Source organism: Pristiophorus japonicus, chromosome 19 (genome assembly GCF_044704955.1).
Source record: "Pristiophorus japonicus isolate sPriJap1 chromosome 19, sPriJap1.hap1, whole genome shotgun sequence".
Lineage (NCBI taxonomy): Eukaryota > Metazoa > Chordata > Chondrichthyes > Pristiophoridae > Pristiophorus > Pristiophorus japonicus.
Genome location: NC_091995.1, coordinates 75,867,050 through 75,882,338, shown reverse-complemented (window position 1 = coordinate 75,882,338; position 15,289 = coordinate 75,867,050). Strand labels below are relative to the sequence as shown.

The 15,289-nt window shown below is 45.8% G+C and overlaps 1 protein-coding gene across 3 annotated transcripts in view; it reads left to right on the top strand.

The window, feature by feature from the left end:
• Positions 1–15,289, top strand: part of l3mbtl2 (L3MBTL histone methyl-lysine binding protein 2) — a 125,580-nt gene that overhangs the window by 46,090 nt on the left and 64,201 nt on the right. For all 3 annotated transcript variants that reach the window (XR_011587868.1, XM_070861644.1, XM_070861643.1), the window contains exons 11-12: positions 3,187–3,291; positions 13,993–14,140. Coding sequence is in view for 2 of the 3 variants with exons in the window: in XM_070861644.1 (XP_070717745.1) it covers positions 3,187–3,291; positions 13,993–14,140 (253 nt within the window). In the remaining variant the exon portion in view is untranslated. The remainder of the gene's footprint in view (positions 1–3,186; positions 3,292–13,992; positions 14,141–15,289) is intronic.

The following is a 15,289-nucleotide window of genomic DNA, read 5'->3' as shown; positions in this document are numbered from 1 at the left end:
CTGGTGCTGGTTGAGGGATAAATGTAGGCTGGGGCACCGGGGGTACTCCCCTCTCATTGGATGTTTTGCGTCCACTTATAAAAACACAAGAGAATGAGATTTAGGAGCCACAAGGCCCCTCGAGTCTGCTCCGCCATTCAGTCGGATCATGGCTGATCTTCCTCAACTCCACTTTCCCGCCCGATCTCGCGATTCTCCTTGGTGTCCAAAAATCTATCGATCTCGCTCTTCGAGAAATTCGAACGACTGAGCCCTCTGAGGTTGAGAATTCCCAAGACTTGGAACAGGCGGCCCAGGACTTGAGGTGACGTCTTGTCCCAAAAGAGGCACCTCCAACGCTGCTGGAATTGGTGAATGCCTTGCGGTGATATTGCAAACAGTTTTTTATCCTGCGTTTAAAATATTTTTTTCTTTTATGGGGCAATACACTGGCACAGTGTCACAACCCCGAACACACTGTGCCTTGGGTTGGCAACATGCAAATTCCTGCCATCATTTCCCCAAATTGGTGGCTTTCCAATCTCTGCTGGAACACTGAGGAGAGATTAATTAAACGGCAATAATTTCTCCATGGACAGAAACACCTCCGGCTGATGCATCCACGAGTATGTGGTTACATAATGTCTGCTGCAGCCCCACTCGATCAACTAACTCCCAACTAATCAGGAACCAAATTTACGACTTCCCTGGTCCAAAGGGTTTAATTAATTTACACCTAAACCATTGGGGCAGATTGCAAGGGTAATGTAAATAATATTAATCACTTTTTTTTTAATTAAAAAAATTCTCTTTTTGTTTTTCCAAATTTCCGTACAGCATTCCTTGATGAAGCCTCCATTAGCCGATGTGCTGGAGTGCTAGAAAAAGGCACTTGCATGGTGTACGTTGACTCCAAATCCCTGTCAATCTGGGATGAGGGTGTTGTCCTATTTAGGAGATTAAGTCGTTGAGCCCATACTCTCTCGAGTTTAGAAGAATGAGCGGAGTTCTCATTGAAACATACAAGATTCTGAGGGGGATTGACAGGGTAGATGCTGAGAGGATGTTTCCCCTGGCTGGAGAGACTAGAACCAGGGGACACACAGTCTCAGGATAAGGGGTCGGCCATTTAGGACTGAAATGAGGAGCAACTTCTTCACTCAGAGGGTGGTGAATCTTTGGAATTCTCTGCCCCAGAGGGCTGTGGATGCCGAGTCTCTGAATATATTCAAGGCTGAGATAGATAGATTTTTGGACTCTGGGGGAATTGAGGGATATGGGGATCAGGCGGGAAGGTGGATTATCAGCCATGATCCTATTGAAGGGAGTATGGCTGTCTCCTGCTCCTAATTATGTTCTTGTGATCAGAGTTAGAGGCCAACTGTGATGTTTTTGAATCTCTATTGAATATGTTCACAAAATCAGCAGGCAATCTGCAGAGGTAATTGACGGGCAAAGCACAATGGCTTGTAGAGTGCACTGACTGGGCCAAGCTGATGCACAGGTTGAGAATGTTCGGGTGCAGTGTTCAAGTCGGCTTAGTGTGAGAATTCAGAAACACAAAGTGTCGGAAACATTCTGCAGGTCAGTCAGCATCTGTGGGAAGAACATTGTAGAGATGGGCCTCGTGTCAGAACAGCGTTTCTCTCTGAAACGTTGACTCATCTGTTTTCTCCGCTGCTATTGACGGACGTGCTGAGTGGTTCAAACATCTTCTGTCCTTGTTGCAGATTTTTCAGCATCTGCCGTTTTTGTTTTGTAAGAATTTAGGGCTAGAAATTGGCCTCCTTCGCGCCTACCGTTATCGCCACCAGGGGGTGATAACGGGGTGGTAACAGCTTACCAATCGGGCGCGGCGAAATGAGCAACTCCCGCTAAATTTGGACTTTCAGAAGACTTTCGACAAGGTCCCACACAAGAGATTAATGTGCAAAGTTAAAGCACATGGGATTGGGGGTAGTGTGCTGACATGGATTGAGAACTGGTTGTCAGACAGGAAGCAAAGAGTAGGAGTAAATGGGTACTTTTCAGAATGGCAGGCAGTGACTAGTGGGGTACAGCAAGGTTCTGTGCTGGGGCCCCAGCTGTTTACATTGTACATTAATGATTTAGACGAGGGGATGAAATGTAGTATCTCCAAATTTGCGGATGACACTAAGTTGGGTGGCAGTGTGAGCTGCGAGGAGGATGCTATGAGGCTGCAGAGTGACTTAGGTGAGTGGGCAAATGCATGGCAGATGAAGTATAATATGGATAAACGTGAGGTTATCCACTTTGGTGGTAAAAACAGAGAGACAGACTATTATCTGAATGGTGACAGATTAGGAAAAGGGGAGGTGCAACGAGACCTGGGTGTCATGGTACATCAGTCATTGAAGGTTGGCATGCAGGTACAGCAGGCGGTTAAGAAAGCAAATGGCATGTTGGCCTTCATAGCGAGGGGATTTGAGTACAGAGGCAGGGAGGTGTTACTACAGTTATACAGGGCCTTGGTGAGGCCACACCTGGAGTATTGTGTACAGTTTTGGTCTCCTAACTTGAGGAAGGACATTCTTGCTATTGAGGGAGTGCAGCGAAGGTTCACCAGACTGATTCCTGGGATGGCGGGACTGACCTATCAAGAAAGACTGGATCAACTGGGCTTGTATTCACTGGAGTTCAGAAGAATGAGAGGGGACCTCATAGAAACGTTTAAAATTCTGACGGGTTTAGACAGGTTAGATGCAGGAAGAATGTTCCCAATGTTGGGAAAGTCCAGAACCAAGGGTCACAGTCTAAGGATAAGGGGTAAGCCATTTAGGACCAAGATGAGGAGAAACTTCTTCACCCAGAGAGTGGTGAACCTGTGGAATTCTCTACCACAGAAAGTTGTTGAGGCCAATTCACTAAATATATTCAAAAAGGAGTTAGATGTAGTCCTTACTACTCGGGGGATCAAGGGGTACGGCGAGAAAGCAGGAATGGGGTTCTGAAGTTGCATTTTCAGCCATGAACTCATTGAATGGCGGTGCAGGCTTGAAGGGCCGAATGGCCTACTCCTGCACCTATTTTCTATGTTTCTATGTACTCCCATCCCGCCTGCGTCCTTTAGCGCTCCAGGAAGGAAGTGGAGCACCTGATGTACCTCCCCAAGTGAGGCGCTCCCGAATTTCTCCCCCTTCGTGGTTACCAAACTTCATTTCTTTCTAAACCCCTTCTGGTTCCCAGGTACGAGCGGTTTATACCAACGATGATTGGTTTGAAGAGGGGATGAAACTGGAGGCTATCGATCCACTGAATTTATCCACCATTTGTGTTGCCTGTGTCCGAAAGGTAAGATGATTTTTTTTTTCTTTGGTAAATTGGGACCGAGGTGCTGTTGTTATCTTACTCTGCTCGGTATATCACATGCACACAAAGTCCCTGGCACTGCTCAGCTGGGTTGGCTGTCAGAGGGAACGCCACAGAGTTAGAAGGAAAACCATCACCGTGCCATCGTTGTGTTAATTACAGAAAGACCTTGATGGGAGTTGGCTGTAGGTCCGGACTGGACCGTCTGTCCTCCTAGTTTAAGGCGGATGCTTCAAGGGCAGCAATCTACAACCGGAGAAAGGGGGGCTGTAATGTAATGTGTGCCCCAGTGAGGATGCTCTCGGGTTTGTAGAGCTGCAGTACCTCACCTACATGGTCATAAGTCACACGTGAGCTTAGATAGCGGATGGCACCAGCGAACTGCCCAGTAGCATTTGGTATCTTCGTGCAGGGGACAGAGTAAAGACGAGGGTGAGGGCGGATAAATATTACTTCACTGAATGATCTGTTTCACTTTGATCCATGTGGTTCTCAGAGATTTAACCATTAAAGAGGAAGTTTTCCCCAGCATCCCTTCAAATAAGATTAACTATAACTCTGCCTTTTATCTCCTTACTTTATAATTTAATTTTAAATGGTGTTGACATCATTGGATATATCGGCTTAATTAATTTAAGATGTCCAACTGAAGTCACAGCATCTGTCATTTTACAATCTTCCCCCTCTATCCCTGTCTCATTCCTTTTTTTAAACGGACAGATTTTTCTTCTCCTTCTGACCAATATTCCTCCCTCCCTTGGGATCTGGTACTGTAAGTGCTGCGTACCTTCGCGTGCGCTGCCATATTGCCGTTGTCCAGCAGGCAATTTGAGCACAAATCCAGCCAATGCAAACTTTGACCATAGAGTCACAAGGCCCGAAATTGGTGGACATACTGCCCATTACTGTCCACCTACCGGCCAAAATGCAATATTGGTCAAAAAACACCTACATACCGCCCGGCGGAAGTTTCATGAGTGACATACCACCCGCACACATACCGAAATTTTCATCACATACCGCCGGAACTACATATCGTCCTGTGGAAGGTGCTTTTAAGTTGATCTTCAGTGGACGGTGTGTACACAGAACTGACGGGTTTGTTTGATATTTATAGTTTGATGTATTTTTTAATGGATTGTATTGTTTTCTAGTGTTGGGCAATAATATAAATGTTCTAATAAAGCCTCATTTACTCCTTTTAATAAAGAACTATATTAAAAATGTATTAGTGTCTCTCAACTCCCTCAGTCTCTTTCCCACCCGCCCCACAGCAATCTCTCTCTCTCCTCCCCTCCCTCCTCCCCCCCCCCCCCACCCTACAGCGATCTCTCTCCCCCAGCACCTCCCCCACAGCGATCTCTCTCTCTTCCTGTCCCCCTTCCCCAAGAGCGATATCTCTCCCCCAGCCCCCCTCCCCCCCCCCCCCCCCCCCCACCACCACACAGCGTTCTCCCCACCTCCCCCCCCCCCCCCCCCCCCCAACAGCGCTCTCAGGTTGCCAGTCTCTGGCCTCTCAGGGAGGCGGAGCTGCGTGCGCACAACTCGGGAGCCGAAGTTTCCCAAGTCGACAGGCACCTCCACTCGGCTTACCGGCAAGAAAAATTTGACGAAATTCCTGCCCACTCAGCCCCAGTGGTACCGGGTGGTTTTAAAAAAAACAACGCACCGCCCACGGACCGCTGAAGAATGGGTGGATCATGTGTTTGACCAATTTCAGCCCCATAGAAATTTACACCATGGAAGGAGGCCATTTCGGCCCATCGTGTTCGTGTCGGCCGACCAAGAGCTACCCGGCCTAATCCCACTTTCCAGCTCTGGGTCCGTAGCACATCCAAGTACTTTTTAAATGTGGTGAGGGTTTGTGCCTCTACCACCCTTTCAGGCAGTGAGTTCCAGACCCGCACCACCCTTTAGGTGTAGAAATTTCCCCTCAAATCCCCTCTAAACCAATTACTTTAAATCTATGTCCCCTGGTTGTTGATCCCTCTGTTTAGTGAAATAGATCAGTCCTATCCACTCTATCTAGGCCCCTCATAATTTTATACACCTCAATAAGGTCTCCCCTCAGCCTCCTGTGTTCCAAAGAAAACAAACCCAGTCTATCCAATCTTTCCTCATAGCTAAAATTCTCCAGTCCAGGCAACATCTTCGTAAATCTCCTCTGTGCCCTCTCTATTGCAATCACATCTTTCCTGTAATGTGATGACCAGAACTGCAAGCAGTACTCTAGCTGTGGCCTAACCAGTGTTTTATACAAGTCAAGCAGTTTCTACATTTGCTTTCAGACATGCACCCATGTGTAGCGGTCAGAAGCGGGAATCCTGGCTGATTTCTCTCCTCTGTAAAATAGGAACATGGAGGTCAAATTACTGTCCCGAACGCTCCTCCTGCTGAGATCAACCAATCTGGCACCTTCCTGGCTTCTGATTCCTGTCTCATTATAATCAGCGTCTCACTTAATCGCAACCTCCTGATTTATCGTCCTTTATACTTCCCAGCCTTGGTGGGGTCCTGCACTATCGGCTTAGCTCTTCATCCGGGTTTTGCAGTAATAAAGCATAAGAACATAAGAACATAAGAATTAGGAACAGGAGCAGGCCATCTAGCCCCTCGAGCCTGCTCCGCCATTCAATAAGATCATGGCTGATCTGGTCGTGGACTCAGCTCCACTTACCCGCCCTCTCCCCGTAACCCTTAATTCCCTTATTGGTTAAAAATCTATCTATCTTTGACTTGAAAACATTCAATGAGCTAGACTAAACTGCTTCCTTGGGCAGAGAATTCCACAGATTCACAACCCTCTGGGAGAAGAAATTCCTTCTCAACTCGGTTTTAAATTGGCTCCTCTGTATTTTGAGGCTGTGCCCCCTAGTTCTAGTCTCCCCCACCAATGGAAACAACCTCTCTGCCTCTATCTTGTCTATCCCTTTCATGATTTTAAATGTTTCTATAAGATCACCCCTCATCCTTCTGAACTCCAAGGAGTAAAGACCCAGTCTACTCAATCTATCATCATAAGGTAACCCCCTCATTTCTTGAATCAGCCTAGTGAATCGTCTCTGTGCCCCTTCCAAAGCTAGTATATCCTTCCTTAAGTAAGGTGACCAAAACTGCACGCAGTACTCCAGGTGCGGCCTCACCAATACCTTATACAGTTGCAGCAAGACCTCCCTGCTTTTGTACTCCATCCCTCTCGCAATGAAGGCCAACATTCCATTCGCCTTCCTGATTACCTGCTGCACCTGCAAACTAACCTTTTGGGATTGCAATGTTTTACGTTATCCTGGACTCCGAGGGACTGTCTAATTTAAAATTACAACGTTTCCAAAAAGAGTTTCATGCACAGGGACCCCCAGGTCCCTCTGCACCACAGCATGTTGTAATTTCTCCCCATTCAAATAATCCCTTTTACTGTTTTTTTTCCTAAGGTGGATGACCTCGCACTTTCCAACATTGTATTCCATCTGCCAAACCTTAGCCCATTCGCTTAACCTATCCAAATCTCCTTGCAGCCTCTCTCAGTCCTCTACACAACCTGCTTTCCCACTAATCTTAGTGTCATCTGCAAATTTTGTTGCACTACACTCTGTCCCCTCTTCTCGGTCATCGATGTATATTGTAAACAGTTGTGGTCCCAGCACTGATCCCTGTGGCACACCACTAACCACTGATTTCCAACCGGAAAAGGACCCATTTATCCCGACTCTCTGCTTTCTGTTAGCCAGCCAATTCTCTATCCATGCTAATACATTTCCTCTGACTCCGCGTACCTTTATCTTCTGCAGTAACCTTTTGTGTGGCACCTTATCGAATGCCTTTTGGAAATCTAAATACACCACATCTATCGGTACACCTCTATCCACCATGCTCGTTATATCCTCAAAGAATTCCAGTAAGTTAGTTAAACATGATTTCCCTTTCATGAATCCATGCTGCGTCTGCTTGATTACACTATTCCTATCCAGATGTCCCGCTATTTCTTCCTTAATGATAGTTTCAAGCATTTTCCCCACTACAGATGTTAAACTAACCGGCCTATAGTTACCTGCCTTTTGTCTGCCCCCTTTTTTAAACAGAGGCGTTACATTAGCTGCTCTCCAATCCGCTGGTACCTCCCCAGAGTCCAGAGAATTTTGGTAGATTATAACGAATGCATCTGCTATAACTTCCGCCATCTCTTTTAATACCCTGGGATGCATTTCATCAGGACCAGGGGACTTGTCTACCTTCAGTCCCATTAGCCTGTCCAGCAATACCCCCCTAGTGATAATGATTGTCTCAAGGTCCTCCCTTCCCACATTCCTGTGGCCTGCAAATTTTGGCATGGTTTTTGTGTCTTCCACTGTGAAGACGGAAGCAAAATAATTGTTTAAGGTCTCAGCCATTTCCACATTTCCCATTTTTAAATCCCTCTTTTCATCTTCTAAGGGACCAACATTTACTTTAGTCACTCTTTTCCGTTTTATATATCTGTAAAAGCGTTTACTATCTGTTTTTATGTTTTGCGCAAGTTTACCTTCGTAATCTATCTTCCCTTTCTTTATTGCTTTTTTAGTCATTCTTTGCTATTGCTTAAAATTTTCCCAATCCTCTAGTTTCCCACTAACCTTGGCCACCTTATACGCATTGGTCTTTGATTTGATACTTTCCTTTATTTCCTTGGTTATCCACGGCTGGTTATCCCTTCTCTTGCCGCCCTTCTTTTTCACTGGAATATATTTTTGTTGCGCACTATGAAAGAGCTCCTTAAAAGTCCTCCACTGTTCCTCAATTGTGCCACCGTTTAGTCCTTGTTTCCAGTCTACTTTAGCCAACTCTGCCCTCATCCCACTGTAGTCCCCTTTGTTTCAGCATAGTCCGCTCGTTTCTGACACAACTTCCTCATCCTCAATCTGTATTACAAATTCAACCATATTGTGATCACTCATTCCGAGAGGATCTTTTACGAGGAGATCGTTTATTTTTCCTGTCTCATTACACAGGACCAGATCCAAGATGGCTTGCTCCCTTGTAGGCTCTGTTACATACTGTTCTAAGAAACAATCCCGTATGCATTCTATGAATTCCTCCTCCAGGCTACCCCCTGCGATTTGATTTGACCAATCGATATGTAGGTTAAAATCCCCCATGACTACCACCGTTCCTTTTTCACATGCCTCCATTATTCCCTTGATTATTGCCCGCCCCACCGTGAAGTTATTATTTGGGGGCCTATAAACTACGCCGACCAGTGACTTTTTCCCCTTACTATCTCTAATCTCCACCCACAATGATTCAACATTTTGTTCATTGGAGCCAATATCATCCTTCACAACTGCCCTGATATCATCCTTTATTAACAGAGCTACCCCACCTCCTTTCCCTTCTTGCCTATCTTTCTGAATCGTCAGATACCCCTGTATGTTTAATTCCCAGTCTTGGCCACCTTGCAACCATGTTTCTGTAATGGCCACCAAATCATACCCATTTGTAATGATTTGTGCCGTCAACTCATTTATTTTATTTCGAATGCTGCGTGCATTTAGGTAGAGTGTTTTCATCCTAGTTTTTAAATCATGATTTTTAGTTTTTACCCCTCCTGCAGCCCTTTTATATTCAGTGGCCCTTTTTGTTTCTTGCCTTTGGTTTCTCTGCCCTCCACTTTTACTCATCTCTTTTCTGTCTTTTGTTTTTGTCTCCTTTTTGTTTCCCTCTGTCTCCTTGTATTGGTTCCCATCCCCCTGCCATATTAGTTTAACTCATCACCAACAGCATGAGCATTGGTTCCGTTCCTGCCCAAGTGCAGACCGTCCGGTTTGTACTGGTCCCACCTCCCCCAGAACCTGTTCCAATGCCCCACGAATTTGAATCTCTCCCTGCTGCCACGTATTCATCTGTGCTATCCTGCAATTCCTACTCTGAGTAGCACGTGGTTCTGGTAGCAATCCCGAGATTACTACTTTTGAGGTCCTACTTTTTAATTTAACTCCTAGCTCCTTAAATTCGTCTCGTTGGACCTCATCCCTTTTTTTTACCAATGTGCACCACGACAACTGGCTGTTCTCCCTCCCTTTTTAGAATGTCCTGCACTCGCTCGGAGACATCCTTGACCCTTGCACCAGGGAGGCAACATACCATCCTGGAGTCTCGATTGCGGCCGCAGAAACGCCTATCTATTCCCCTTATGATTGAATCCCCTATCACTATCGCTCTCCCACTCTTTTTCCTGCCCTCCTGTACAACAGAGCCAGCCACGGTGCCATGAACTTGGCTGCTGCTGCTGCTCTCCCCTGATGAGTCATCTCCCTCAACAGCACTCAAAGCAGTGTATCTGTTTTGCAGGGGGATGACCAGGTGGGACCCCTGCACTACCTTCTTTGTACTACTCTTCTTGCTGGTCTTCCATTCCCTAGCTGAAAGCATGCTGAACTCACCGGTGCGCATCATAGGATTGCTCCCTTATCCAGTGAGGGAATCGGTAACCTTACCTAACAACATTAATAAAAATGAAAGTGAAATCCTTAAATGTGAAGTGGTGGGAGTCCTATTGGTGGTCTGGTCAGGACGGTATTGGCAAAGGTACAATCACCTTAAATAGGAATAGTAAGGTGTTTCTTGCCCTACTCTTCACTGTGCCTCCTGTACCATTCCCAGTTAATCAACACCCTGCTCTCCCGACAACATTGCTGCCAGGGATTGCACAAGAGTGACCTTTGTTAACTTTCTTTCTGATTTTCTCTGCTGCCTTGTAGAGAAATGTCTCCCTCTGCTTGCTCCTCGGGCAAAAAATGACTTGAGATTGGAATTGGTCTAAACTAGCAAGACATATAAAAACAGATTGTAAGAGCTTCTACTAGTGTGTATAAAGGAAGAGAGGAGCAAAAATAAGTGTTGGTCCCTTAGAGGCTGAGATAGGTGGAATTATAATGGGGAATAGGAAATGGCAGAGATTTTAAACAAATATTTTGTATCCGTTTTCACAGTAGAAGACACAAAAAATAGTGGAGAACCAAGGGGGCTAATAAGAGTGAGGAATTAATTAATATCAGTAGAGAAAAAGTACTTGAGAAACTAATGGGACTAAAAACCGACAAATCCCCTGGACCTGACGACCTACATCCTGGGGTTCTCAAAGAGCTGGCTGCAAGAAAATGGATGCATTGGTTATGGTCTTCCAGAATTCCCTAGATTCTAGAACAGTTCCAGCGGATTGGAAGGTAGCAAATGTAACCCCGCTATTCAAGAAAGGAGGCAGAGAGAAAACGGGGAACTACAGACCAATTAGCCTGACATCAGTCGTCGGGAAATGATGGAATCCATTGTTAAGGGCATTCGAAAATCATAATATGATTAGGCAGAGTCAACATGGTTTTATGAAAGGGAAATCATGTTTGACAAAAGTTTTTTTTGAGGATATAACTAGCAGGGTAGATAAAGGGGAACCAGTGGATGTAGTATATTTAGATTTTCAAAAGGAATTCGATAAGGTGCCACATAAAAGGTTGCTACTCAACGTTATGTATGCAATAAAGATTCAAACTGAGTACTGTTTAACTAAGCAAGGTACAACCTTGCTTCTGCTTTATTTTGGCCCAAAGTGCCTGACTCAGTAAATGGCTGGCCTTTTATACCAGAGCAGCACCATGTGCGTGCTGTTCAGTGGCCTCCAACAATGACACCATCTGGTGGCTACAAACAGTATGACATACATGACACTCAAGATAAGGGCTCATGGGATTGGGGGTAATATATTAGCATGGATAGAGGATTGGCTAATGGACAGGAAATGGAGAGTAGGGATAAACGGAGCATTTTCAGGTTTGTGGGCTGTAACTAGTAGGGTGCCTCGCTATTTACAATCTATATATTAATGACTTTGATAATGGGACCGAGTGCAATGTATCCAAGTTTGCTGACAATACAAAGCTGGGTGGGAAAGTAAGCTGTGAGGAGGACACATGCAGCCTGCAAAGGGATATAGACAGGTTAAGTGAGTGGGCAATAAGGTGCCAGATGGAGTATAATGTGAGGTGACTCACTTTTATAGGAAGAACAGAACATTTTTTTTTAAATGATGTGTAACTATTAAATGTTGGTGTTCAGAGAGATTTAGGTGTCCTCGTAGAGGAAACACAATGTTAGCGTGTGGGTACAGCAGGCAATTAGGAAGGCAAATGGCATGTTGGCCTTTATCACAAGAGTACAAGAGTAAGGAAGTCTTACTACAATTGTACAGGGCCTTGGTGAGACCACACCTGGAGTACTGTGCACAGTTTTGGTCTCGTTATCTGAGAAAGGACATGCATGCCTTAGAGGCAGTCTAATAAAGATTCATTGGATTGATCCCTGGGAGAGTGGTTCTATGAGAAGAGATTGATTAGATTGGGCCCATATTCTCTGGATTTGGAAGATTGACAAGTGGTCTCATTGAAACATGTAAGATTCTGAGGGTGAGTGACAGGGTAGATGCTGAGAGGTTGTTTCTCTGGCTGGAGTCTCAGGATAAGGGGTCGGCCATTTAAGACAGAGATGAGGAGGAATTTCTTCACTCAGAGGGTTGGGAACCTTTGGAATTCTCTGCCCCACAGGGCTGTGGAGGCTGAGTCATTGAGTATATTCAAGGCCGAGATGGATAGATTTTTGAACACGAGGGGAATCAAGGGATATGGGGATTGGGCGGGAAAGTGGAATTGAGGTCAAAGATCAGCCATGATCTTATTGAATGTGGAGCAGGCTTGAGGGGTCGTATGGCCTGCTCCTGCTCCTATTTCTATGATCTTATGATAATAGTTTTGGTCTCCATAGAATGATACAGGACAGAAGGAGGCCCATCGTGCCAGTGCCGGCTCTTTGAAAGAGCGATCCAAATTGTTTCACTCCCCCTGCTCTTTCCCCGTAGCCCAGCAAATTACATTTTAAAAGTATTTATCCAATTCCTTTATTTAAGTTACTATTGAATCTGCTTCCACCACCATTTCAGGAAGTGCATTCCTGATTACGACAGCTCGTTGCATAAACATTTTTTTTCTAATGTCTCCTTTGGTTCTTTTGCCAATTAACTTCAAATCAATGTCCCCTGGGTCCCGACCCTACTGCCACTGGAAGCGGTTTCCCCTTATTTAATTTATCAGAACCCTTGAACTCCTCTGTTTAAAAACTCCCCTTAACCTTCTCTGCACAGAGGGAATAATTACAGTTCCTCCAGTCTTCCTACATAACTGGTCCCTCATCCCAGGTACCATTCTACTAAATCTTCTCCGTACTCTCTCCAAGACCTTGATATCGTCCTAAAGTGCAGTTCCCCGAATTGACCAGAATAAGTCAACGGGGGCTGAACCAGTGTTTTGTGAAGGTTTGCAAGAGGATTTGAGTACAGGAGCAAGGATATCTTACTCCAGTTATACAGGGCCTTGGGTGAGACCGCACCTGGAGTAGTGTGTGCAGTTTTGGTCTCCTTACCTAAGAAAGGATATACTTGCCATAGAGGGAGTGCAGTGAAGGTTCACCAGACTGATTCCTGGGATTACAGGACTGTCGTATGAGGAGAGAATGGGTCGACTAGGCCTGTATTCACTCGAGTTTAGAAGAATGAGAGGGGATCTCATTGAAACGTATAAAATTCTGACTGGGTTGGATAGACTGGTTGTGGGGAGGATGTTTCCCTGGTTGGGAAGTCTAGAACAAGGGGTCACAGTCTCAGGATACGGGGTAGGAAATTTAGGACCGAGATGAGGAGAAATGTTTTCACTGAGGGTGGTGAACCTGCGGAATTCTCTACCACAGAAGGCTGTGGAGTCACTGAATATATTTAAGCGGGAGATAGATAGATTTCTAGAAACAAAAGGCATCAAGGGGTATGGGGAAAAAGCGGGAATATGGTGTTGAGATAGAGGATCAGCCATGATCATATTGAATGGCGGTGCAGGCTCGAAGGGCCGAATGGCCTACTACTGCTCCTATTTTTTATGTTTAGCATAACTTCCTTGCCTTTCTACTCTCTGCCCCTATTTATAAAGAGAAGGATCCTGTCTCTTTTTTCACAGCCTTCTCAACTTACCCTGCCACCATCAAAGACGTACACCCACAGGTCTCTCAGTTCCTGCACCCCCTTTTAAAATTGTACCATTTAGTTCATATTGCCTCTCCTCATTCATCCTACCAAAATGTATCACTTGACACTTCAGTGTTAAACTTCATCTGCCACGTGTCTGCCCATTCCACCAATCTGTCTATGTCCTCCTGAAGTCTGTTACCATCCTCCATATTGTTTTCTACATTTCCAAGTTTCGGCAAACTTTGAAATGATACCCTGTATACACAAGTCCGGGTCGTCAATATATATCGAAAAGAGCAGTGGTCCTAATACTGCCCCCTGGAGAAAGACAGACTTGCATTTCTATAGCACCTTTTATGACCACCGGACGTCCCAAAGCACTTTACAGGCAATGAAGGACACCACTATACTTCCCTCCCCCTCCATTCACCACTACTCTCTGCTTTCTGTCTCTTAGCCATCTTTGTACCTACACAGCTGTATCTCATGGGCTTCAATTTTACTAACAAGCTCCATATTTAATTGGAGGAAATATCTGCTTCTCCAATACCGGATGTCGGACAAGCAGCACAAGTTGAGGCAGACGTTGACTGTTACACGAGAGCAGCGGATCTGATGCTCTGTTTTTGTGTCCTGTGGAATGCCAGGTGTTGTTAGATGGATTCCTGATGATTGGGATTGATGGATCTGAGGCGGCTGACGGCACAGACTGGTTCTGTTACCACGCTTCCTCCTATTGCATCTTTCCTGTGGGATTCTGCAAGAAGAACGACATTGAATTAACACCGCCTCGAGGTAAGCTGCCTGTCGGAACTACATTGCTTTGTTAGTGTAAATCAGTTTTCAAATCTCACCAAGGGAGTGCCCACAATGAAACCATGGATGCCAGCGTTGATTCAACCTCCCGAGTCGGACTGCCTGGATTCAGAACCTCGGGTAACAAGTGAGAGTGTTTTGTTACCCCACCCTCCACCCCAGAAGGATGTTGGCCGAGGCATAGTTCCATTGGTGTCAGCTTCTTCTCTTCGGCAGTCTCCCGAGTCGAGGATGAGTTGCTTCCATACTGAAATCGGTTCTCAGGTGACTGATGAGTCCAATGCGGGACCTACAGTCTCTGTCACAGGTGGGGCAGGGGTGGTTGGGGAGCTTGGGTTGCCGCACGCTCCTTCCGCTGTTTGCGCTTGGCTCCAGCGTGCTCCCAGCGAAGAGGCTCGAGGTGCTCAGCGCCCCCCCGGATGCTTCTCCTCCACTTTGAGCGGTCTTGGGCCAGGGACTCCCAGGTGTCGGTGGGGATATTGCACTTTTTCAAGGAGGCTTTGAGGGTCCTTGAAGCATTTTCTCTGTCTACCTGGGGCTCGCGGGGATGGGAGCAGGGGAGGTGCCCCGGATGGGGCACAAAGTCGGGGTGAAGGGCGGCCGCGATCCGCGCCTGCGCCCCCAGCCATCAGAATCATGCCAGTCGAGGGGTGGTGCCGGATAAGGGAGTCCTCGATTAGGGAGGTCCAACCTGTTACCATCCAGTGGCTTGTTATTTTTGTTGCCTACTAAAGCATGGATGCTTTCGGCATAAACTTCGAAAGCTCTCTCGATTCAGGAATTGTCCCTTTTTAGATTGGAAAATGGCAAAAGTAACTCCAATATTTGAGAGAGGTGAGGGAGAGAAACCAGGAAATTATAGACCTGTTAGTCTAACATCTATTGAGAAGTTATTGGAATCTATAATTACGGACAGAATGACTGAGCAGAACTGATTAGAGAGTCAACATGGGTTTATAAAGGGAAGGTTGTGTCTAACAAACCTCATTGGGTGCTTTGAGGAAGTAGCTATAGTAGACAGGTGAATGTCCATGGATGTAGTTTATATCGGCTTCCAGAAGGCATTTGATAAAGTTCCACATAAGAGACTGTTGTCTAAAATCAAATGGAATTGAGGGCAAATTATTG